The 27,628-nt window shown below is 36.9% G+C and overlaps 2 protein-coding genes across 2 annotated transcripts; both read left to right on the top strand.

The window, feature by feature from the left end:
• The first annotated feature begins 17,903 nt into the window (after positions 1-17,903).
• Positions 17,904-18,896, top strand: LOC149210397 (uncharacterized). The gene has a single exon (XM_089398951.1). It carries the CDS (start codon positions 17,904-17,906, stop codon positions 18,894-18,896), a length of 993 nt encoding a protein of 330 aa, XP_089255077.1.
• Positions 18,897-19,871: 975 nt separating this feature from the next.
• Positions 19,872-20,717, top strand: LOC149210396 (uncharacterized). Its single transcript, XM_089394429.1, has one exon. It carries the CDS (start codon positions 19,872-19,874, stop codon positions 20,715-20,717), a length of 846 nt encoding a protein of 281 aa, XP_089250555.1.
• Positions 20,718-27,628: the final 6,911 nt, after the last annotated feature.

The raw sequence follows: 27,628 nt of genomic DNA, 5'->3' as shown, positions 1-27,628 counted from the left end.
TAGGTTCCTTTTGTTATATTGTGGATATTTGTAAGGGATCTAGATCAGTGGGGTCAAAAATCATAAAACCCTAGTCATGGTTGATGAATATGTGAATAACCCTCATGACCCTGCAAAGGAGAGGCTTTTGTTGTTGGAACAACAAGTCGTAGATATAAATTGTAATGTAAATCTCCTCATTGTGGCCCTGAGTAATAATCTTGGTATATTTGGAGAATATGGGGGTTCAAATGTAGAGGATAAACCAAAAGGGGGATCAGGAGATCAGGAAGAAATGGAGAATCAACCGAAGAAAGAACTCGGAAAATATAAACCCATTTCAGGTGTCATGAATCAATCAGTGCCCCCATTTAGAATGGAATCGAAGGTCAGTATCAAGTCATACATGGTGATCTCAATGCTCTAAAGTTGAATCACTGGTTGGAGCAACTAGAAGTGTATTTCAGCATCCATCAAAGTGAGGAAGAACAAAAGATATCATTTTCCTTACTAGAATTAGAGGGCCATGACATGACTTTGTGGGAGAGCCACATAGAGACCCTAAGGTTGGAGGGAGAGCCTACATTGACTAAGTTGGAGGACTTCAAAACCCTCATTAAATCATAGTTTTACCCTATTGGATATGTAGAGGACCAGTGGATCTAGTAGCACTACTTCAAGCAAAAGTTGGAGCAAATTATGCAAGAGTACGCCACAGAGTTTAGAAAGATGGCCATAATGTTGGATATCTCCCCAAAGAAACCAAATGTACTCCTTAAGTATTTGGGGGTCTACACGACCATCTGTGTGAGAAAGTGATGTTTTTTAAGCCAAAACCGTTGGATGAGGCTTGTGTGCAGGCACAATACCTATAGAGCATATGCTTGAAGAGAACACAATCAAGTGGATCGAAGAAGAAGGAGAAATAGGACACTTCTAAAGAGGGGAAGAAGAAGTAGAAATGAGGAAAAGATAAAAGGATGAAAGAAACAGCACACCAATGTAAAGGTCCCATCAACCACTGCAACCACTACAACATTGACATTCATACAAAGGAGAAGTGTTGGAAGTTGCATCTAGAGCTAAAATTAAAGAGCAAAAAGAAAGATAACAAGAAGAATCTCATGGCCATTGATTCGAGCAACCAAGTTGAAAGTAGCTCAAACATGGATGAGAAGATCATATGTACATTAGTGCAGAAGGATGTGAACGTGAGTAAATTTCAACAATAAGAAGAGAAAGAAATGACCAAAGTCTTCCATATAAAGATACAGGTCAAGAAGATAGAGATTGATGCTCTATTTGTCTGAGGATCATAGGTGAATCTCATTACCACAGATTTGGTCAAGAAGTTGGGGTTGAAATTTCGTGATCATCCAAACCCATATCCACTGGGATGGGTAAATAAGGATGCATAGTTGAAGTTAAAAAATAGTATAAAATTATATTTTCCATTCATTCTTATTTTATTGATGAAGTAGAGCTATATGTGGTTCTCCTTGATATATGTGGAGTTGTGTTTGGGAGTCACTACATGTACATGTGAGGTGCAATATTCATGCGGAGAGCCAACTAGTATCAGCTCATCAAGCATGGAAAATAATTCACCATCAATGCGCACAAAGGCAAGTCATAAATTTTTCTAGTAAGTGCCAACCAAGCCAAGAAATTGATCATTTCCAGCAATACGTATGTTTTATTGTTTTTAAGAGAAAATTAATCTGTAGAAGATTCAATAAGAGGTAAGGCATTCCTGGAGGGGTCTACTAAGAAATAAAAACAATAACTGGAAGAGTTGATACAGGCATACAAGGATGTGTTTCGAGAGCCTAAAGGGTTACCACCTAAGAGGGAAGTGGAGCATGAGATCCAACTATTTTAAAACTCCCCATTGCCAAACATCGGGTTGTACAGGAATTCTATTATACAAGTGAATGAGGTGAAGAAACAATTGCAACAGCTTCTGGAACAGGGTTTCATTTGACTTAGTACACCACCATGTGGGTCACCCATCATCATTATGCCAAATAATGACAAGACTTGGAGAATGTGTATTATTACAGGGCATTGAACAAAATCACACTCAAGAATAGGTACCCTCTGCCTAGGATAGATGATCTGCTAGATCAGTTACAACAAGAAAAACACTTTAAAAAGCTAGACTTGAAGTATGTATATCACTAGGTTTGAGTAAAAAACGAAGATACTTGGGAAATCACTTTCAAAAACAGGAAAGATTTGTATGAGTGGTTAGTCATGCCATTTGGCCTATGTAATGCACCAGCTACATTTTTGAGATTAATGAATGATGTACTATGCTCTTTTATAGATTCATTTGTTATTGTTATTTGGATGATATACTAGTATATAGTACTACATGAGAGGAGCACATCTCACATTTGATGTAGGTGTTGGAGACAAGAAAGAAGCACCAACTGCTAGAAAATCTCAAGCAGTGTGAGTTTGCACAGCAACCTTTGGTTTATCTGGGTATGTGATTGGTGGAGGATAGTTGAAGATCGATCTTTCCAAGATGGAGTCCATCATGAAATGGTAAGTTCCTACTAATGTTTTTGAGGTTAGGAGTTTCATTATGGAAACACGGTATTTGAGGAAATTCATAGCCTCATTTTCAGTGGTAGAGGCACCACTCCACACCATAACAGCAAGTCACAATAATTTCCAATGAGGAAAGGATCAATAGAGGGATTTTGAGGAGTTAAATAAGAAATCATTCAACCACCAATTATGGCATTACCAAACTTGTAGAAACCCTTTGAAGTGGAGATAGATGTGAGTGGGCATGTTATGGCAGTGGTATTGATGCAAGGAGGAAGGCATGTATGCTACCATTCTGAAGTATTTCATGGGGCGGTTCTTAACTACCTACCTATGGCAAGAAGATCTATGCCCTGTTTCAAGTTTTGAAGAAGTGGAAGCATTATTTGATGTGAAAGGAGATAGTAATTTTCACATATCACCAACCACTATAGTACTTGTAGGCCCGAAGTAAGCTACAACAAACCAAGCATTACAAGTGGATGGGGTTTTTGTGACATTTCATTTGGTGATCAAATACATGAAGGACAACACAAACAAGTTGGCTAACATGCTTTCAAGGCCATCCACACCAAATATCACAGCTTTGGGAACTCTTATGCAAATGGATCCATTGACACATGATTCATATAAAGAGGCATATTCAGAGGATGAGGACTTTAAGGATTTTTTTTAGTAGTTGTAGAGTCGGAGTCATGTGCATGATGGCGACAATACCATTGACTACCATCTACAGGATGAGTTACTCTATAATCTAGATAAACTATGTGTTCATAAAGGTCAGTGATTGCAGTTGATTAGAGAGGCTCACACCTCTAAGGTTGCAGGGCACTTTGTTTTAGGGAAGACCATGGCCAACTTGCAAAGGTATGTGTATTGACCCAAGATGAAAGTGCAAGTAGCTAGGTTCATAAGAGGATGCATGCTTTGTTCTACCAGCAAGCCTAACAACAGGAAATGGGGTCTATATCATCCCTTACCTATACCCACTTGTCCTTGAGAAAGCACTTCCATTGAATTTGTGGGAGGTTTACCAAAAATCAGGAGGGGACATGACTACCTATTCATGGTAGTTGGTAGGTTCAGCAAGATGTGTGTTCTGATGCCCTTTAAAGAGATCACCAGTGGGAAAGAAGCAACCAATGTGTTCTTTGGACAAATCTGGGTGCACTTTGTGATATTAAGGAGCATTGTTTTATAGAGGGATACAATATTTCTTGGTGCATTCTAGACTACATTGTGGGAGAATATCGACATGAAGTTGAAGAGATCTACAACATTCCATCCACAGAGAAATGGACAGACAAAAGTTGTCAACAGGGCTTTGGTGTAGCTTCTGAGGGGATACAATTAGAAGCATCCAAAGTCTTACGATGGAAATCTAGTACATATACAACATTCTTACAGCATAGTAGTCCACACTTCTACAATAAAGTCCCCATTTGAAACATGTTTTGGATATTTGACGCCTTCACCTTTAGACATTGCATATAGGAAATAAGGAGTGAGGGAAGATCTTACAAGATATGCATTGAGGGCTAAAAAATCTCTAGAGAAGATCAAATAAATGCATATACAAGTACAAGAGACATTGTAGAAGTCATAGGAGAAATATAAGGATAGGAATGATCAACATAGAACAGAGAAATCGTTCAAGGTGGGAGACAAATTGTCGATGCAGTTGAATAAGGAGAGGATAAAGGGGCCTAGTAAGCTCTGAGGTATGGTCCCTTCAAGATACTAGAAAAATGGGTGATAATGCCTATTGAGTCAATTTTCCACTATATATGCACATTTACTTAGTTGTGTATGTAGAAAATTTGAAACTCTATGAGCCTTCCATGCTAGATCAAGAAGAGGAATAAGTCCTACCTTATGTGGAGGATTTGGCACTATATGCTTAGGCACACTTGATAGAAGATACAGTTTTACAGAAGAGTTCCAAAACTACAAGACAGGGGTAGCATGACCTTTGGAAGATTGGATTGAAAGGACAACTTCCATGCAAAGCTAAATGGTACAAGAGAGAGAAGGTGAAGGGAAAATGTCCTCACCTCTTTCAGTAGAATCTTTTGCTGACCAAAATCCTCCCAAAATGGGGAGGTTTGATTTATATTGGATCATTATATTGTTTTTCATCTATATCAATGCTTTCATAGTGGAAAAAATGGAGGAATTAGCTCACGGAACCGTTTTTATCAGTGGGACTTAGTTTGGAAAAACAGGGTATGAAACATTCTGATAGATTTTTAACGAAACAAATGACATTTTCTGGGGGAATAACTTTGTCACTTTAGAACTAGACATTTTCCTCCTATTATACACACAAATACCTTTCCAACGATGCAAGAATCATGTCAATTAGAGTCCATATGTAAAATTTATTCCACTCAGAAGTTGACTTTCTTTTTTTCACCACCATAATTCGAGAGGATGCCACGTTAGCCCCAGTTATTCATGAAAAGGGGCTAGCCAGGTGATTATGATGTAGAATACTCTAGAAGAGTCTATATTGTAACTCCGATTAGGATTTGAGTTAGTCAAACCTAACCACTAGTAGGATATCTAGTTGTGTAATAACTGAGCCACTAGGAGGAAAAGGGGTTCCATTCTTTCAAGTGCATTTGTTTCGTAGTTGAGAAAAAATAGCCATGACAGATAGGAGTTAGAGCACACTGAGAGGATTTGTACATTGTATTAGTCCACAAGCCAGAATCCATACTTCTTTGTACTCGCAGACATATTTCCATTCATAGAAAGAGAGTGGAGCAACCTCACCTTCCAACTAGGTTTTTCTGTTGAAAGGGTTTCCCACAACATATCTTGTGTCAAATGTGTGTGTGAGAGAGAGATTTTATTTTTTCGTTCTCTATTTTCTACATAATTTTAATTTGCATGCATGCACTATTCACAGTAAATCTACAAATCCATAAATCTAATAAAATTGTAACATTGTATAATTTCATATTTTAAATATTTGTTGTGACGAATTGTTCAATAGAATATCCACAGTAGTTTACAAATCAAGCCATCTCAAGGAGAAGGAAATTCTTCTATCAAAAACTCCTTTCCTTTCCATACAATACTTTGTTCCCTTTCCATGGCCTTATCTAATTTTTATTGTAGTTTCTAATTTTTCTCTTTAATGGTTGAGCCTTTGATCCTTACCAAAGTCGTTAGTCTCCCAATAACTTTAAGGGCATTGTTTGTTTGTTCCAATGTTAGATTCCAATATTATTTTTCACTTAGATCCTCCACCAACCTTGATCTTTGATTTTTCATAGTTGGCTTGTGCTTTGATCCCATCTTCTTAGGAGTAGTTAAATTCTTCTTAGTCAAAGATATATCCTTCTAAGCTCAAATATATTTTGCTTAGCATCGAGTACCTTTCATCCTAAAGCTCCTCTTTTGCTTTAAATATCCATAATTTTTACATTCGCCACCCTAAATGGTGAATTTATTTAATTTATGATATGTCTATGACTTTGTCTCCATTCTTCCACATCATTCTCATCAGTTATACCTTCCCTTGTGTCGAGCTCCACACAAAATTTGGACAACATGGCATCTCCATCCCAATATTCCTATTATTTAAATCAATATACTAACCAATTATGTTGCCAAAATTGAATTTCATGTTGCAACTCCAATGGTAGGATAAGAATATCACCCAAATTGCTTGTTTGTTTAATTTTTCCCTCAACAAATTAAGCATTGGTTCCTAGTTGTTGAAGGTTAAGGTTGAGTTATCCCAAAACCACAATCCACCTATTGTAAAGTATTTATCTTCTTTAGATGCAAACTAGAAAAAAATGAATCCTCAAGCCATGGTGTGGAAGGACAATGACTATCCTGGTTACCCCCTCCAAGACTTTCTAAGCTATTGTTTCATAGTTCTTTCTCCAATTGACATGTGGTGGAGAAATCCTATTGGAGTGATTTTTTAGAAGAAAATAATCTTTTGATTTGTTTTTTATGAGTTTATATGAAACCTTCATCCTCTCCTTTCACAAATTTACACACTTAGCTCTCATATACTCCTTTTCATTTTCTATCACTTGACTTTATGACCTTATATGACTCTTTTCCTTCATAGGCCCTCCTACCCCATTTTGTTGCTCGCAAATGAGGAATTAAATATTCCAAGGTCCACTTCCTCTCTCAGTTTCCCTCTTATTTCAAGTTATTTCACACAAAATGGTCCTATGATAGTGGAGAATTGTTTATTTACCTTTACTTTTCCCTTCTTACTTGCAAGCCTTCACTTCCTCACCTGGAATTTTGATCACATTGACAACTGCTTCATTTGCTTCTTATGTATTTTATGTAGGTACGATTATTTAACATGCACCAAAATCTGTATTCTTAATTTGGTACTTATCTTATTTCCTTTTTGCCTCTTCATCACTACCTTTACTTTAAACTGAATAATTTCTCATAATTTCCATGATTATTTAATGATGCAAAATACTTGGAAGTAGTTATCCAATCCTTGCAATGATTAAGTTTTACCTAGCATGATCGAAATTTTGGTCTTACCCTCCCACGGAAGTAGTTTCAATCTTTGCATGATCCATGTTTGATAGTTTGGCTAGGGTCTAGTGCATCTTCTTGAAATCATTAAGCCCCAAAGTAATTGTGCAACATATGCAAGTTTTTACCACAACTCCCACCCCACTCCCCCAACCAAAACACATGCGTATGCATGTATGGTATGTATGTACCTTATGGATCATAAGTTCTCTTGTCTCTCTTCAAGATGGATGCTCAATCAATGAATTATTTTGATTCATTACACCTTACTTTGTGTAATCACACACACTTTAGTTAAAATTTTCATTGGAGGAGGCCTTCCAATACCCCTTTTCTTCCATGTGGTATGTCATAACACTATGAAGTTATAGTTCCTTGAGGAAATTACCTTATTAGCAGTTAATTAAACATGTAGAAAGCAATATCCTTCCAATTTTGGCTGATCCACTTCATTTTGATAGCAATATCTCATAAAAGATATAAAAACAAACCATTCAGAAAATTTATACTACCTTGGAATTGTGCTGAAATATGAACTTTAATGCAAGTATTAAAGCCCTCGTTATATACATTATTGAAATATCACATTCAAGTTGATTATTTATTCTTTCTCCAAATAAATTATATTGAATTACATTAAAGATATGTTATAATCTCTAAAAATATACCCACGTTATTGGAAATACCGAGACGAGGGGTGAATCAATATTTCCTTTCACAATTGTTATTTTATCCTAGCTAATATCACTTAAAAATACCATGCATCACGGTGTCAACAATGTCTCCAAGAATGACTCCAAGTTCTGCTTCTACAAGTCTCTCCAGCAATGCTTCCCAACAAGATGTCTTCAATAAGCTGCTCCAAGACACTCTCCAAGATCTGCAAAGTTCTTGTTTGCATATTTTTGTGAATAGGATTTAAAGAACAAAAGTATGGAGTATGCTCCACAGTTTGAATTTTGAGTCGATGTTTCAATTCCATATTAGGACCCATCAAGATTTTCAAATTCTTCACAATATGGCTTCATCAAGTTGCTTCAAAAGATCTTCAATAATGATTTCTTCAAACCAATTCTCCAAGGATGCTTCAATATGGCTCTCCAAGGTGTGCTCAAGACTAATCAAGAAGGTATTCAAAAGCTACTCTAAATTGACTTCAATATGTTTCCCAAATGTTCACCATGTAGTTTGCTCCAAGATGCTTCAAAAGGCTGCTTCAAGGTCTGGTCCAAGATCAGTTCAAGTCTGCACAATTCTTGCACAATATATCTTCTACAAATTGCTCCAATGATGCTTCCAAGAATGTCTTTAATAAATCATCCAAGAACTTCTCTAATATTGCTTCAAAAATATTCAAGGAGGGTTTCAATATGCCTTCACAAGTCTTTAATAAATCTCTCAATTTGATGTAAAACAATGCTTAGAAACTCTTCAAAGAACTCCTTCAAAATTGTTGACCTTAATCCTTTTCAAAATTTTGCTTCAAGGTTTTCCAAGGCTACAAGTTACCCTTCTTACTGATAAATATTTTTTCGATACATAATGTTGAACTATATGCCTCAGATAAGATTGAGTTATGAACAACAAGTTTTCTCCAAAATATCTCAGCTCCTATACAAAAATGTTTACCAAGAACCCTTAAACCGAAACTGAAGCAATACTAAAAAATTCTCTTCAAGTTTTTCCTTGGATTTCCACTGAATTTGTCTTCTAGAAGGGTCGAGTAGGGCTCAAAAATTGCAATAGATAAGTGTGTCAACAAGGGTGGAATAAACCACAGGAGGAACAAAATATAGTCCTGAAATAGGCTTAATTTTAGATGTCATAGGGGTTGAAATTGTAGGCCTGGAATAGGCCAAAATTGCAAGTCAAATTATATTACAACGGAGGGGTCAAGGTTTATTCCACTGTGAGGTCAAGGTTTGTTATAGAAGAAGAGATATGTAATTTGTAGCAAGGTCAAGGTATCCAAAAGGATGATCAATGAGGTATGTTACAAGAGTGAGAATAAATCTACAAATATAATGAATGACCCTTGTCCAAAACAAAGAGAAACCTAAGCCACAAAAAATTAGTCTAGTAGTGCTCAACAAAATCTTCAATCTTCGTCCTCTTTAGCTTGTTTTGTTGTGTTTCTATCTTATATCCATGACGGTGGAAGAAATAAGGAGTCTAGCTTCTTATTTATACACTTTGCAATGTAATTTCAAAGGGACGTGTACTTTGGGGTGTTTATATAGGTTGACTTGTGTAGGTTCAAGTAGGCTTGCCAAATGATGTATTTTTTACTTCAAAAAACAAATTATCCTCAATGACAAGGAGTTAGAGGGCATATGAGTACTCATTAGAAAGGTCTTGGAACCCCCTATAATCTAGTGTAATTATCTCCCCAAGAAATCATCTTTATAGTTAATGATATTAATTTTTATTTTCATAAGAATTTCTTCCATGGCAGCCTTGTTTGAGGATTTCTATGCAACTAGGGTTTCATTATGTGACTTGAACCATGCATAAACATCTAGGGTTCATGCTTTTTTTAAATTCTTCATTTAGGGCATATTTAGGGTTTCATGAATATTCAAAATATTTTATAATCATATTAGGCATACCTAGGATTTCATCATATGTTTTAGGGAATATTTCATGTTAGGGCTTCTTCCAAGCTAAGGCTTCTAAGATAAGGGTTCCTTCACATATGTTTGTCATCTAGGGTTCTTCAACACAACTAGGATTTGTCATGTACCTAGGTTATGCTAAGGACACTAATGCACGGGTTTCATCAATACACTTATAGTTAGGGTTTGCTATCAACACCTAGGGTTAGCAATTAGGATCCTAGGGTTTGCATCTAGGGTTTCATCTAGGGCATGCTTCAACAATGCACTAAGGTTGCCATCTTATTAACATCAATAAAAACTTTATCCAACACACATTTACTACTTTAAATTTATAGTCAGATGATACATCAAAATCAAACTCAATACACTCTTATTGGCTAATTTTATTACTAAAAATACATATATGTTGAATATATCATTATTGATTATTACAACAACAACAACAAAAAAAATTATATATTAAATATTTACTTACTTATACAATATTTAAAATATTGTGTTTATCTACATTTTTACTCTAAAATATTAATTTTAAGTGATAAATTTTTATATATTTTTTAATATACAAAATTTAATTTTTATTTATTTTAATTTTATTTTTTTCTGTTAAATAACAAATTTTAATACCAATATTTTTCAACTTTAATATAAATTAAATTTATATTAAATTTAATGTCTTACCCTAGCCCTTTAAGAAAAATCCACTTCATTCCACAACTCATAAGTATTTATGTATACTACATATTTACAACAACAAAAATCATCTAACTATTAGAATCTTAAATTACACTATTTTACAATGCATATATTTAATATTTACCCAAATTTTAATGACATTTTTACATAAATGCATGTCAACAATCTCTAGTTCATCGCTACCCTGAATCTTAGGCTTACCATTCATGGCGTTTATGGATAGTTTATTATCTTCCTATATTGGTGTTTAACAACACTAAAGGTACGGGATCAGGTGCCATCACATCGCTAATGTAAACCTGCAACTTCAATAACTGGAATTGTGATTCTAGCTTCTAAAGCATCCGAACACCAAATCCTAAAATATGATTAGCCTTGAGGTTGCATGGCGCATACTCTGTTTTACATATCCTTGTGTTCCAAGAACACCACATCAATCAAATGTTTAACTTCGAGGAATGGAAAACACACGAATTTTCCACATAGACTCACAACCACGTCAAATTTAGTAAGCACACAAACAACTTGGAAGCCTGTCTGGAGAACAACCCGTGGTTAGAAGTTTGACAAATTTATTAAATATATGTAAATGTATTTTTTAATTTTATATTTCATGTTGGATTTGAATAAATTTGGACAAATTGACCATGAAATTTCATCCAGGGATCAGTCGTAATCGTTAATTTTAACCAACATTTTCAAATTTGAAGTCTCTATTTGAATGCCCAAATGGAATGTTGACTAACTATCTTTTTCTGGAATTGGCGGCCATTTTACACGCCAACTTGGAAAGTTGAACAACTCCACCACATTACTTGGGATATAATGAGCATTGGGTACACCCTCATTGTCTCCAACAACCGGCAATATCCATTTGGTCCACTCATTTTAGAAATTTATTGATGTTATGGCAAGTTAGTTCCAATGAAATATAGAGTAAATTTATTGAACTTATGGCTCGACAACAAGTTTGGAATTTCAAATACCTTTGGCATGTCAAATGAAAATTTGATGATGTTTTTGCACTGTTCATGTCTTTTATTTTAATTTTTCCATAAATTTGTGAGTGTCGATCTCCCTTTATCTAGAAACTCTCTTTCAACTACTCTTGCATCTCAATTTTTATTAATCTCTTCCTAAAACAATAGGTAGACAATCCATTGACCATGTTGTAAAGCACTAGGTAGACAATCTACATACTCTATTGTAAAGTAGTAGGCAGATATAGGCAGATAATCAACATTCATTTATTGAAGTTCAATATTTAGACTTAAGAAGAGAACACAACAACCCTAGCCCATTTGCAACATTGTGACATAATAAAATTATAGGACATTTTTCAATAATTCAAAAGCAATAAAACCAAAAACTAGGGGATCCAAACTGTTAACGAATTAATGTCGGAGTAGGGCTTTCAACACTCTATTTACTTAATTAAAATGCTACTCATGGTATTGTATGTGGAGTCATGGAAATTCGACTCATGGCACTAGATTTGGAGTTATGCATGGATATTTATGGGATATTGAATTAAAAAATTTACCTATGAACATAGATGTGGAAATGAAATCTTAAATTTCCAAAGTCTTCATTGTTAGATTGTTCGCAAATGTGTAAAGGTCCCTAGGTTCAATGGAAGACTCTCCTGAACATGAAATTCAATAGGTTCAATAATTGCAATGCCCTACTCACCATGGATCTGGAATAGTTGGGTTGTGTATTGTGGATTGGTAAAAGTCATATCCTCTTAAAACATCGTTGTCATCATTTAGGCTAATAAAAAAATAAAAATAAAATTTTTAGAAGGATTATAAAACTTTAATGGTGATTTGGGATATAAAGTTGAATGACTTGGGTTATGCCCTAAAATTACTTCTATTTGGCTAAAAGCTTGTCTTCCTAAGGAAATAGGTTAGCAGCTCAAGACCCACATACAGTGGGTAAGAGCTAAAGTCTGCCCCTTAGGGACGACTAACCGGTAATTCGAGATTTCAGATCAAACATGAAAATAATTGATTATAATACCCTTTAGCCCATTCCTAGAAACTTAGTAGTTGGACATGATGAGACTTGATGATTAATTTTCATTAAAACCAAACCCAATCCGTGAGGGTTGTAGATGTCATAGCATGATAGCTTTAAATGTTAGTCGTTGTGAGATTATGAGCAACGCTAATCACCATTCATGGTTGTTGTACTTTGGTAAAATTCTATATATGCAACATCTTGGGGAAAAATAATACCATCCAACTACAAGCATGAAATCAACAAGCTGATTGTCATTGCAGATCAAGTTAAATTATGCGACCCGTTAACCAGTCCTAGTGGCTGCGCTGGTCAACCATGCGACTATTCATAGCCTGGTATCCAACTCAAATATGGGTACTAAAAATTATGACGGGTAGATTTACGTTTTAACACGTCAAATTACGTTTAAAAAAATTTAACTGATCAATTTTGACGTTTGAACTTTTTTATGCACCGTAAAATACGTTTAAATTGTCCAGAAATGTTCTGTGGAATGTCGAATTCCAGGCCTGCTCGACAATCGTCTCACATTTGATCGTACTCCTCCAAACCAATCGAAATTTATTGACGTTATGGCTCAAGATTTGTCTCACGTTTGCTCGTACTCCTGCAGGGGTTTCCCGATGGAAGAAGTGGGCAATAACATGTAGAAATGAATCCCATATATATTGTGCATAATTTTTAAAACTAGCATTTGCACCAAATGTTGCAAAAGAAACGCCGTAAGGCATAAATTGAGGAACAATCACTACATGGGAATGCGCAAATCTAAATGAGATGCAAATATGTAGCAGAAACGAAATTCTAACGTTGTATAAACAGAAGTTGATTTAAGGTGCCTCACACTATTTTTATTAATTATTGAATTAATATTGCATATAAATCTCATAAAATTCAATCAACTTATAATTTAAGGCTCCGATCTAAATTTGATTTTGGGTCTTTAACATGGTGATGCTGTGTCTCAACTACTTAACCACTAAACCATAGGCCAACAAAGAAAAGACTGCAAAATGTTACAGCCATTACCATAGTAAACTCGATGACTCTACACACAAGAATTTTTGGGGGAGGGTGTTATTGGAATTAATGAATGGCATAACAGGAGTAGAATCCTTGTCTTCCTTCCAATCCTTGTTTACAAAAGAAAGCTCATTCTGAATGATATATCTTAGGTTTGGATTGGAAGGCAGAGCTGAAGCCTCTGATAAAAAAGAAAAACATTTTTCCTTCACTTCATTAAGCTCACTAAAAACAAACAGATAAATCTGATGCAGCCTTGCACCAATAAGTAAACGGTGTAACGTTTCAATTTAAAACAGCAGCATTGGTCCCCAGTAAAAAAGCCTTCAAAAGCCATCCTTTTCCTCCAACTGGCTACCTCGAAACATCTTATCAAGTGATATGATACAACCTTGGCCTTTACACCAACAGGTATAACGATGTAATCATTTAGTTAAAACAACAAAACTTGTACACAGTAAGACAGTAATGAAGGGGTATCTACTTTCTCAATTTGGCTACACCATTTTTTTAGCTGTTGAAAATGCATCATATACCACATTAAAAATCAAAGAAATGTGATTGACAAAATATTTTGTAAAAAATTACTTGTTTAGATTATAACAAGGAGATCATTGTTTACACAATGGATCACAAAAAGTCCATTTGTAAGGGAATAATAATCCGTTAACTTGATCAAACAAGGGAAAGGGTACAGGGTCGTAGAAAATGTGGATTCAAGCTGCTGCTGTAACGTTTTTGAGTAACCCACTTATTTTGATGATGTTTTTTGGTTTTGTCCAGATATTTTTCCATGAACAGGATAAAAAGTTGCTAGTATTTCTTTTAAACATTTGTTAAATAAAATGCTATAGTACTCCATGCACCTGCCATGCACCTCAGTTTTTTAAAACTAACTTGTACTTGGATGTAACAGGTTGTAAATCAGAATTGGAAGACAAAAGGATAGTGTGTGAAAAAGTTGAAATACAGAAAACAAAAATAGAAGTAAATCAATTTTTCACATCATATGTAAAAGAACTTATATTCAGATCTAAATGAAACATCCAGCGCCCCCATAAACTTTATGTAATGGATGAGCTCGTATACTCCCTGTCGTTAAAGGACAAGTAATGATTTCTATCATGGATGCCCCCCCATATAATTTAAAGGTTCTCCCATTGAGATTTCCGCAAATGGATGGGCTCTCAAACACTCTGCCATTAAAAGACAAGAAAACCATTTATATTAAAAATAAGATTATATGAGTCAAAAAATACTTATTAGGATAACAGTGATGTGGTACTTATTAGGATAAAAGCCTGGCAAACCATTTATATTAAAAATAATGTCGTATTGAAGAGACTATATCGAAGCGAAGAGCTCTGGCTCTTGCTTGTTATTCCAGATGAAGCAGCCTTCAACAGGATGAATCATCTGCTTTAGCATCCAACATGAATTGTTTATAGGTATTGACTGGAGAACTTTCCTTCCTTCACAATATAATTCTGTGAAGGGAAATATCTATGAGCCAACTTCATGCATCAATAGCCACAAATGGCTAAAGCACTAACTTCACTCTATCTTAGATTTTGTTTATTTCAAAACTACTAACCTATAAAATCAATAAGATGGAATGAGCTTCATGCTAATCTTTTATCATTCATTCCTACATAATGCTTTGAACCATCATTGGTCTCAGGAATGTATTTGAGAGTCCAATATTTGATGCATTGTTTTATTTGAGAGAAGCGAGCTCTTCTCTGGCTCTTGCTTGTTATTCCAGATAAAGCAGCCTTCAACAAGATGAATCATCTGCTTTAGCATCCAACATGAATTTTTTATAGGTATTGACTGGCCAGCTTTCTTTCCTTCACAATATAATTCTGCGAAGGAAAATCTTCTCCCTTGAAGTATCTGTCTAGAATATCCTACGTTCGAGCTGCATACATTATCTGAAGTAGAGATTTTATGAATAATTAGTTAGAAAACTCTCAAGAATATCTTTGTACTTTTTATGATTCCTATTTTCTACTTCCAAAGATGACAAAAATGATGAATTAATGACAGCATTAAAGCTTTGTGCAATGGACCATGATGCAATATAATCGACTTTTTGAATTATTTATGAGGTACGTTTGTCAATCAAAGAAATTGCTAGAAACAAAGGGGTGAAATTGGATGAAATATGACACCTAGCCATCTATTGTAGTCCCAGAGATATGGGGAGTCATAGCATGGTTTGGCATGGAGCACCATGGATGATCTTTTGGAGCAGGTTGAGCAAACCAAGAGTTAGCAATGTACCTGTTTCCATCACTGCAATTGGCAAGCTAACTTGTTATAACAAACAGGAACATAGTTTAGAAATTTAGAATACAGAAGAATGATTCATTGTCTTTTAGTTGCCTCCAAGAATGACAAAAAGACTGCCAAAGCAGAAAAATACAGTTACATTGTTTTATTAGCAACATATCATCATGCTCTTTCTGAATCTGAGATAAATGTTTGATGATGGGACTTGTATGTCCATTATTGACATTGGGAAGTAAGAATTACATGGTGTTCTACCTCCTTTCACATGGTCTAATATAGAACCTAGAAGCCCACAAATAAAGTGGAAGCCCATTTACCAGAGATTTACCCAAATACTATATATTCACCAAATCAGAAAAACAATGACTTGAGTATGGCTATAATCAAAATAAACTTCAATAATGCTTTCCTCAATAATGCTTTGTCTTCAGAAAATCTTCGTCCATGACTCTAGTCATTAATTAGGATTTTCAAGCCATGTATATTCAGATTGGAGCCATCTTTAATCAACCATCTAAGCATGCAAACACTGGAATAAAAAAGAAGATGAGCTTCTGCTAGATAAAAGGAGATCTTGAAGCATACGATTCATTATTATCTCAACGCTGCTTGTGACTCAACAATAGCGGACTTCTGGCCCCAGGGGTTAGACTGAGAGGACAAAGCTCAGGGGGTTAATGCTCCCGCCTCAATTTGAATTCATAGACTTAACTGTTCTGTGTGGCTGGGCCTCTCCATGGGACCTAGGGTTTATAGTGGTAGCCCAATGGACTCAAACCCATGCCTAGTGGGTATGAATCCACTCAGTTATTGATTCCCTTAATAGAAATAAAAACAACAAACTTTCCTGCAAGCCTCGTACCATGCCACAGAATGGGCCTTACTACAAATGGCCAAAGCCTCTAAGTCTGTGTTTCAGCGCATTGGACATTGGGATTTTTCTCTCCCCTTGCACGTAGTTATGATATATAAGGGGGCTTCTATCTTTATTGTGATTAACATGTTGACTCTGTTCCATCTGCATCTATGTTCCAGAGTTATTTGCTTTTTAATGAAGCCATCAATAGGGGCTTATAAATTTTCATGCATTCTTGCCATAAGGACAATTGCTATTGCAGTATAGTTCTCATGCTAGATGGCCTACTTTCTTCTTTATCTATCCATATCTAGTTATCAAAAACACGGATTTCGAGTGCCTACTTTAATGAAGTCTCCACCAGTGGATGAGTCACACTGTCTATACAACATTCTTGAAGGAAATTGGATGAGAAATGGAAAAAGGACCTTAAGTAGTGCAAGAGCAATGCAATGGTATTTTGTATTCCTAAGCCTATTCAGATAATGAATAATGCAGTGTGGAGAATGTGATTCCAACCTTCCTCAGTTCCGGTCTGGCATCTTGTTTTGGCCAGCTTATTGTCACACCACAATCACAATCAACATGCACTGGTGAAGGATACTCAGTTGTAATACAATCACAGAGAATGCATCAAATAACACGTTTTTGAAAGACGAAAAAAACTCTCATCACCAGATAATTTTTTTTTTGTTATAGCCTTGCAACGATCATGCATTGCTTCCTCCCTTTAAAATGTGGTGGGATAGATCTGAAATTTTCACTGTTTGAATCGTGGTTAACTTGTAAAAGTAAATATTCAAATCCCGCAGGCAAATGGAGGGACTTCAAATTCTTATCCGTTTCTACAGTAGTCTGATCTGATTGTTTCCAGATATGCTATACCTATGAGAATTTACTGGAATTGACACATTTCAAATCCAAGCTAGACATTGCACACTAGTTAATCGGTGTTATCTCAAAACAGGCACAAAATAAAGCAAGCCATGGCCTTAAAGAGATAAACAGTGTTTCATCTTTTACTTGGGAGTTGGGAAGGAAACAATCATCGTTTCAAGAAAGGGCAATTTTGGAAACCAATATCCCGAATTGAAATGTAATTTGCCAAAATCAACTCCCAAGCCAACCAGGAGAAGCAATCAAATATATATCGTTTATATATGTAGATTATAATATAATAAACAAATACATTTATATCGTTTATATATGTAGATTATAATATAATAAACAAATACATCTATCTTCGTATAAATACCGGCCTCTTTTCATCCATTTGTTATGTAGTAATCCCTAATTTCATATCTTCAGCAATGGCCATGTTTGCCCATTACTTGGCTTCATCTTTGGGATATCACCGTCACTCCCTGACACTGACTGTTGCAGTACTATATTCACCATTTCCTCGGATTACTTTGTTAAAATTATCACAGTTTTCTACTATTGTTGCTGACAAAGACAAGTCCACAAGCTACACAGAAGCAGAGAACACATGCCTGGTTTCAGAATTCTTACTCAACGAATGTGGGTTCAGTCAGTCTGAGCTCTTAGCTATCCTTAAAGCAAGGCCATCCATGGTGGCGATGAGGTCAGCTCATATCGCCGAACAAGCGGTACAGTTACTGAGAGACTCAGGATGCACAGAACGCCAGGTAAGGCTTGCTGTTACCAGAAACCCATCTATTCTTTGTCTCAACGCTGATCGGCAGTTGAAACCCAAGATTGAGTTCATGAAAACATTGGGCCTTCCTGCACAAGACTTGGGAAATGTCATATCCAATGGATCCAGATTGCTCAGCGGCAGTCTCGAGAAAACTCTGCGTCCCAACATCCAGTATCTTCAAAACCTGTTTGGATCAGAGGCTAATGTCTCAATTGTTTTCAAATCGGCACCTCTTATTCTACTTAAACGTAACGGGCCTGAATTTTGGGAAAAGAAATTGAAGCATTTGACAAGTTTTGGGCTCCTCGAAGATGACATCAAGGAGCTTGTTAGGAGGCACCCACTTATATTAAAAGCTTCCATGGATAAGGTGCAGAAGAACATGGACTTTTTTATGCATACTGCAGGGCTTCCTGCAAAGTTTCTTTTTTCATATCCTCATGCAGTGTCTTGTTTCAGCTTGGAGCGTAGGATCAAGCCCCGCCACAAGGTGTTGAGTGCTCTCAGTGCAATGCAACCTTCCAAGCGTCCTCCTAGTCTCTTTACTGCTCTTGCTTTAAGTGAGCGTAAGTTCCTCGAAAAATATGTCCAGTGCAGTCCTCATGCCAAAAAGTTACTTGAAATGTACAGTGGCAAGCCTGCCCTCTAAAAGACTAGAATTTTGGATTTCTGTTTTGGTCAGGTTAGATTGTATTGCATTGCTCTTATTGATTGAAAGAGGTTTGAGAACATTAACCAAGGGATCATCAGTCTGTTATGATCCAGTGCCATGATCCCTCTAGCCCACATGAGTAATGAGTGGGAATTAGTATATATAGAAGATAATCACGACACAGTCAGTTCCAGTCTGGGATCTTGTTTTGGCCAGCTTATTGTCACACCACAATCACAATCAACATGCACTGTTGAAGGATACTCAGTTGTAATACAATCACAGAGAATGCATCAGGTAACACGTTTTTGAAAGATGAAAAAAAACTCTCATCACCAGATAATTTGTTTTTTGCTAGTAGTTTTGCAACGATCATGCATTGCTTCCTCCCTTTAAAATGTGATGGGATAGATCTGAAATTTTGACTGTTTGAATCATGGTTAGCTTGTAAAAGTAAATATTCAAATCCCGCAGGCAAATGTAGGGACTTCAAATTCTTATCCGTTTCTACAGTAGTCTGATCTGATTGTTTCCAGATATGCTATATCTATGAGACTTTACTAGAATTGACACATTTCAAATCCAAGCTAGACATTGCACACTAGTTAATCGGTGTTATCTCAAAACAGGCAGAAAATAAAGCAAGCCATGCCCTTAAAGAGATAAACGGTGTTTCATCTTTTACTTGGGAGGTGGGAAGGAAAGAATCATCGTTTCAAGAAAGGGCAATTTCTGAAACCAATATCCCGAATTGAAATGTAATTTTCCAAAATCAACTCCCAAGCCAACCAGGAGAAGCAATCAAAGATATATCGTTTATATATGTAGATTATAATATAATAAACAAATACATTTATATCGTTTATATATGTAGATTATAATATAATAAACAAATACATCTATTTTCGTATAAATACCGGCCTCTTTTCGTCCATTTGTTATGCAGTAATCCCTAATTTCATATCTTCAGCAATGGCCATGTTCGCCCATTACTTGGCTTCATCTTTGGGATCTCAGCGTCACTCCTTGGCAGCGGCTGTTGCAGCACTATCTTCACCATTTCCCCGTATTATTTTGTTAAAATTATCACGGCTTTCTACGACTATTGCTGATAAAGACAAGTCCACAAGCTACCCAGAAGCAGAGAACACATGCCCCGTTTCAGAATTCTTACTCAACGAATGTGGGTTCTGTCAGTCTGAGCTCTCAGCTATCCTTAAAGCAAGGCCATCCATGGTTGCGACGAGATCAGCTCATACAGCCCAACAAGCGGTACAGTTACTGAGAGATTCAGGATTCACAGAACGCCAGGTAAGGATGACTATTACCAGAAACCCAGCTATTCTTTTTCTCAATGCTGATCGGCAGTTGAAACCCAAGATTGAGTTCATGAAAACATTGGGCCTTTCTGCACAAGACTTGGGAAATGCCATATCCAATGGATCCAGATTGCTTAACGCGAGTCTCGAGAAAACTCTGCGTCCCAACATCCAGTATCTTCAAAACCTGTTCGGATCAGAGGTTAATGTCTCAATTGTTTTCAAATCGGCAACTTTTATTCTAATTAAACGTAACGGGCCTGAATTCTGGGAAAAGAAATTGAAGCATTTGACAAGTTTTGGGCTCCTCGAAGATGACATCAAGGACCTTGTTAGGAGGTGCCCATTTATATTAAGTGCTTCCATGGATAAAGTGCAGAAGAGCATGGACTTTTTTATGCATACCGTAGGGCTTCCTTCAAAGTTTTTTTATCATGTCCTCATGCAATGTCTTGTTTCAGCTTGGAGCGCAGGATCAAGCCTCGCCACAAGGTGTTGAGTTCTCTCAGTGCAATGCAACCTTCCAAGCGTCCTCCTAGTCTCTTTACTGCTCTTGCTTTAAGTGAGCGTAAGTTCTTCAAAATATATGTCGACTGCAGTCCTCATGCCAAAAGGTTACTTGAAATGTACAGTCGCAAGCCTGCCCTGAATTTTGGGTTTCTGTTTTGGTCAGGTTAGATTGTATTGTGTTACTTCCTCGAGGCAGCTGAAACACCAGAGGCAACGCACGACTACGCGGCCCTCATGCAGGTCCGCCGCCCCCTCAACATCCGCATGCAGGTCCGCCGCCGCCCCCTCAACACCCTCTAAACCCAAAAAAACTTTAACCTCTTAATCAACGGTTCATTTTTCTCCAATCATCTAACACTATGATCTAAGGGCTATGATTACGACACGAAGACATTTTGGGAGGTTGGTTTCAGAGGGAAACGCCTTACGGCGTAATTATATTTTACTCTCCACATATTTTATATATATATATAGATATATTTTATAATCTTTCATAAAAATATTTTATTATTATGTTAATAGGCATATTTATTTTAGAATAGATTTTTCATAATTTTACTTTTATTTTAAATAATTATTAAGTGGGTGGTAGAGATTTAACCTTTATGTAATATATTAGAATATTTTTAATAGTATACGTTGCCACACAATCTAGCAGGGGTCTTGGGAGGGGTATCTGAGGGACAACTACTAGACCAAATGATAACAATGAGACAAAAGCCCATTATCACCTGAGTCAATGTCCCTCACTCTTTATGGCCTTTCACCGATGGGAAGAGTCACGTTATGACATAAATAACTTAGGATAAGAGGGTCAATGATTAGGTTTATAATGATTTCCAAGGCCCATTCAGAAGAGAGGTTCAATGTGAATCTCACTTGCCTCAATGAAGCTTAATGGCTCTCCAACAAAGACCTAAAGAGGGAAATGAGGATCTAGTCTTTTGGGATGATACAATGAGATTAGGTGTCCTATAATCAAGATTTCTGAGATGGTGAAGGACCAACTAGCTCTTTGAAATATGTAATTTCTTTCAAGGTGGATGATGCTAAAGTTGAGAGGACTAGGTTGGGTCCACACATGACCTAGGGTTTAAGGATTGATCACAAGTAAGAGACCCTGTAAGAGGACACTAGGTCAAGGTAGGGAAAATAAGAAGGCCAAAAGAGATCAACTTCAATCGTAAAATGACCTTCAAAAATCCACTAACCATAGACATGAAAGATTAACTTTGAAACTTGAGCTAGGGTTTGAGTTTTTTCTCAAACTAGCCGTGGCAATTGCCTCAAAATTTGAGGAACACTAGAAAATGCAATAGTGTAGTAGCCTATCCACTTATTTTATCAATGACATCCCTCTAATGAATTTTACACAAGACCCTAGCTAGTTGTCTAGGGTTAGGGCAGAAATTTGGAAAAAGGTGATGAAAAAAGTTTGAGGGTTGATAACCTAGGAATGAGACCCAGTGCCTTGAAAATATGGAGAAATGGAGTCTAAATTTCCTTTAATGAAAGGAATTCTCTCTATTAAGGAGCCTTGTGTATCCTTCGCAGGTAGCAACTCGAATACAAGAGGAATTTATACTTCGTTTGGTAAGAGATTATGGAGTTTCGAGGATGCAAGATAAGACAAGCCTCTAGGAAGATTCATTCACATTCCCTAATGAGTAATTCATGCAATGCTTCAATAACCAAGTGCTTTCAATAATTTGCATCAAATTAGGGCATAAACAAGATTATGACAAGACGTTCCATACACTATACATGCAATGACATAAAGATATAGCATCAAAAACACACTTAGAAGGTAATGCGAGTATATCCATCCATCACAATTGTAATTAGAAGCTCCAAGACAAGATAACAAAAATCCCAAACAACAAAATGCATAAATTACATCCAATTTTGTCCATCGATTGCAGGTTTGAATTCTTTTACAAGATAAAATCCCAATCCAAATGATGATGAGTTACAAATGAGGCTCTTCTTCAATTTATATGAGCCTTTAGAAGTTTGATTTGGTATAATTAGACTAATAAGCCCCTAAAACTAAATTTAATGTGAAAATAACAACCTTATTGGTGACAAGCCCACAAATAGCTCAAAAGTGTGAAATAAGCCTTCCTAATGAGGCCGAAATGATAAAATAATGGCATAAAAGGGTCGTTGGAAGGCCAAGTTAAGTCCTCCATGTGCCAATATGAAGAGGAGGGCTCTCAAACTAATAACCAAGGGGGTGGCCCCTTGGTTTCCAAGTGAAACATTTGTGGTGTTCCCAAGTGGAAGTGGGGCACAATCAACGGTCTTATGGGTCTCCAAATGGATCAATCATGTTGATGCTCCATGAATAAGGGCAAGAATTATGACACATGCCCTCCTATGTCTTTTCGGATGAGACAAAACCCTATTTGGCCCCTGGATCAGCTGCCAAGTGGCATGTGCAAGTATGTGGCTAGTTGGGGAACGTGGTCCAAGTGCATCATCATCTATGTACAAGTGCGGCATGAGAAAGAAATATGTGTTGTTGAAGAAGCCCGTGGTGCCTGGAAATCAATGCTCTTTTATGGAGGAGGCACATGGCTCTCAACACTCACCCTACAAGTGTCATTGAGACCCTCTGGAAATCTTGGACCAGTCATAGGGAGATCAAGTTCAAATGGAGACCCTGTGGAAATCTTGGACCAGCCATAGGGAGACCAAGTTCAAATGGAGACCCACCTGCAATCATGTATAAGATCCAATGCATCTCCCCACCTTCTAGTACAACAATTCATTAGTGTAATTAAGTAACTAAGCTTACATACCAGGGCGAAAGGTGGACACTTCATACTGGCATGCCCTTCCAAATGGGCTTTAGAAGGTACATGTGTTTCCTTACTCAATGTGAGAGGTTAATAAAGGACCCTATTAGGTGGTTTTAGCCTTCAAAGGAGTAAGAGATCCATGGTACATTTGTCAAATGGTAGGTGTCACGTAAAATGATGGTGGAACAGAGTGGGGCAACAAGGAAGAATCCAAGCCACATGTCATGGTACAAGGGTAGTTATAATGAGGGAATCCCACACATTGGGTATATATATGTAGGAGAGAGAAATTGTGGTACGTGAGTTACCCTGACCTTTTTTTTCCACCCTTCCTCATATGCATTTCTCATTTTATTGATTTTTCTTTCTTTAACTACTCAGGGCTCCTGAGAATGAGTGCATGATGTGTATGATAAAGTAGTGAATACCGCCTTAAGTTTGAGAAGTTCATTGTCCACTAGGGTTTGAGACATTCATTGGTTCCTAAATGATGCAAGGGGCACACATAGGAACCCTAATAACTGGGGTGATGGCCATAGTTAGGGGGTGGAGCCCATTTTTGGCTTTTGCCCCCACACTAAATTTTTATGTCCCAACCATTTTTTGAATTTTATGGTGCATTACCTGTTGTAAGTGACAAAATTATGCTTTTAAATTTATTTTTAGCTGCATCAACCTCTGAGGCATCATTCCAAACCCGACCAAAGTGTGGAAAAGGGGATGGAAAGGCTAACTCCTTGTGGACCTAATGGAAAAATGTCGACCCATATGGGAAAAGTATGAAAAGGGGTTATAATGACTTGAGGAGAGTGAGAAAATTGATATCAGAGAGCGAGACCACGTAGCCAAAATTAAGTTTTACCATGTAATGCCACTCCTAAATCATGTATCCAATAGAGAAGATCAAATCCCATTATTTACGTTGAATTCCCCCACTAATTCATGTCCAAATGTATCCAAGGAAAGAAATCATAAGCACCCAATCACATAATGAAAAGACATACCTTCAGGCTTGAAAAGCCCACTTTCAAACATACTACCATAACAGATGTGTGAGGGCACATAATATCTAGCTTATATGGTGGAGAATGGTGGAACATTTAGCTGTATGATGCAAGGGGTTGTTAGTTGTCGGCTAAAGAAAAACTTAGGAGAAAAATTCTCCTATAGGGGTCACTCACTAGTGTTGGATAACATTTGGCTCCAACTGGGACATGAGTTCTCAGTAGAGTGCATGAACCATGTACTCAAACGGGAAGGTCATGAGAACACCATAAATCTCCTAGGACCACAAACCTATCATGTGCATATCAAAGGCGAAGCGAATGGGGTAGCATTCTTTTTACGATGTCCTTTGATCACCCATGCCTTTGTTAGTCCTTAAAAATCAACAAGAAATGAAATCTAATATATAATTCAAATTTGATTTAGATGTGCCTAATCTAACATGATAACATGAAATGATGTTAGTGTTTATGGTGTTGGATGCCGCCAACATTGTAAGGGGATCTCCCTGATGTGAATTCCCAATTAGACCTCACACCATTTCATGTAGGAGTCCCACCTGATCATATAGTTTAGTCACCGTTGGAATGGTTTTCCAGGGTATGCCTTAGTTATGATCAAACCTTAGAGAATGCAATGCTTCTTTTGGGTAGCAAGAATGTGATATTTGTGAGACATACAATATAAGGTCTATGGGAGATACCTTGACGGTTGATGAGGGAAACAAACCACCAGTTAGAAAAATAATAGTACTATCCTAAAGGGGGGCCCAAGGACAAAGAGAAATACTTGTTGAGTACTTGTAGATTAGTCCACATAATAAACAACAATCTTTAAATCATAACAACATTCATTCAATAACATCCATATATAAGTAATGAATTAGTTCATTAACTTAGTATGTAAATAGAACAACATATACCCAAAACATAACCAGAATTGTCAAACTATATCTACGATACATGTAGGATGGAATGTCGGCTCATTGAGCTTCTCATTATAAGTGTAAGATCCCAAGTACAATGTTACATGAATGAAGCATTGTATCCAATAGTGGAACATTGAGCCACAACGTGCTTCTCCAAAGAATAATCTATCTCCTATGTATTGCAAGAGAAGTCAAGGCTAAGCCTCCCAAAAAGCCCTTTGTTTGAGTTATGAGGAGCTATTTATAACAAGTAAAATAACCTTTGAGCTTCCACATGACTCTTTGACTTCTATTACTATTTGTCACATGGAATGAGTCGATCTTGCGGATAAGATAGACCTTCCTAGAATCTAAAGAGACCTAGTGACAAGCAAGCCAATCAAAAACTATATTTCTCTAAATATGCATTTATAAACAAAGGCAAACAGGTGTTTTAGGCCTACCTTGGGTCCAATGCAAGTTTGTGGAAGCCTCGCTCCTTTGATCCAAGTGAGCTCCCTTGTTGCGAATCTGCAAACACAAACAAGCAAACAAATTAAATAGCACCTGAAAAGCCAATATCATAAAACATATTTAACATGAAGATCAAGGAATTCATGAAACAAATGACATAAGACAATTTGTTGAGAAAAATGAATCTGATTGTATTAATTCAAATCAAAGAGGAACTTTACAACCTGTGCCTTGACGCTGTACAAGCTCCTCCCAGGGTCCAACAAGAAGTCTCCTCGACTTTGACAAGTTTCACTCTCTTCCCAATGAAGCCAAAAAGGTGTGTGATCTCTCCTCTCAAGCTTAACTAGGAAGTCTCAATTCCACCAGCATTTACCCTAAAAAATGTTCAGCTTTCAACCTCCCTAGCAACCAGCCCAATGCCTTAATTTATAGTGCAATGGAGGGAAGTTACTAGGTCCTCCTTCAAAGGGATAAAGCCCTCCTTCAAAGGGATAGCTCCTCTCATCAAGGGATTAGCTCCTTCTCTTTTGGGATGCATGAACCACCTAAGAGCGACCAATCCACGTCAAAATTCCTTCTAAAATCATCTAGAATTAGCCCAAAGTGATTTTTTTAGAATAAACGTGCTCCTTTTTGACTTTCACAAGGGTCCGCACCCACTCCTTTAGGGACAGAGTGGGCAGGTCCGCAGTTTTTGTAAACAGGAGGTGCGGGACCGCAGGCAACAGTGAGAGAAAGTGTGGAACCAGAGCTTTGTTGATTTTCAATGTCTTTCTCTCATTTTCAAAGCTTGACATGAAGAGCTGAGGTCTGAGACTTGCTTAGGAGGACAGTACAAGTGATGATAGACCCATACTGATTGCAAATAATCATGGTGACGATATTTTTGTGTAACAGATTGCCCCCTAAAGTGCGAAGTCTGTAGTAGATGAGGATTTCATTTATCATTTAGGAAGAGTGAAGTACTTTATCATTTCGAGGATCATCTTGTGGAGAGCCCGGTCGGAACCTGTAAAAACATTCAATGCAAGATATATATATGAGATCATATCATCGCTGAGGTAGGCATTCCCATACTCAGATCAAAACTGACTTAGAAAACTAACCACTGCTCTGATACAGGAGTGATCTTGTAATACATCACAAGTATAGACTCATGTGGACACAGTATGGACGCAACCATCTGTTTATGAATAGTCCATCATATAATGAATACAAAATTCCTCGCAGCTTGGATTGCAGAAACTAGATCCAGGGTCTTCATTTCTACTTCTCAAAACAGTATGATTCTATCCATGCGAATGAATGTGTTGATGTCGAACATGGTAGAAACCACTTGATTACCAGTCAATGATGTAAATTGTTAACAAGTGTGAGAGAAACCACCAGTGATGTCAATGGCTCTCAAAGTACTCAGTACAATCCATGAGATGTGAATAAATGTGTTGATGTCGAACATGTCACGGAATCCTTTGATCGAAGGTCAATGATGCAACCTGTCGTCAAAGGCGAGAAACCTGCCATTGAGGCATGAAGATCCCAAGGTACCGACGATTTCTAGATCATCTTTCTAGATAATGAGCTGAAGTCGATAGAAAGCGATCTGTCGCAAGCAAGCCTACAACACGAAATCATAGATCAAGTTGAAGAAATTTAGTTGCAAGGACTGACTTAGGGATGGTCAAGATGGATGACAGATATTTTGCA

This window comes from Pinus tabuliformis, chromosome 1_2 (genome assembly GCF_031772625.1).
Source record: "Pinus tabuliformis cultivar Carrire ecotype Pingquan chromosome 1_2, CPIR1, whole genome shotgun sequence".
In the NCBI taxonomy this organism is placed as follows: domain Eukaryota; kingdom Viridiplantae; phylum Streptophyta; class Pinopsida; order Pinales; family Pinaceae; genus Pinus; species Pinus tabuliformis.
Note: the sequence above shows the minus strand (reverse complement) of the source record. Positions and strands in the feature narration are given on the sequence as shown.

Bases quoted from the DNA above. Each gene is read 5' to 3' on its own strand.
- LOC149210397 (XM_089398951.1), top strand. From the start codon at position 17,904: ATGTTTGCCCATTACTTGGCTTCATCTTTGGGATATCACCGTCACTCC.
- LOC149210396 (XM_089394429.1), top strand. From the start codon at position 19,872: ATGGCCATGTTCGCCCATTACTTGGCTTCATCTTTGGGATCTCAGCGT.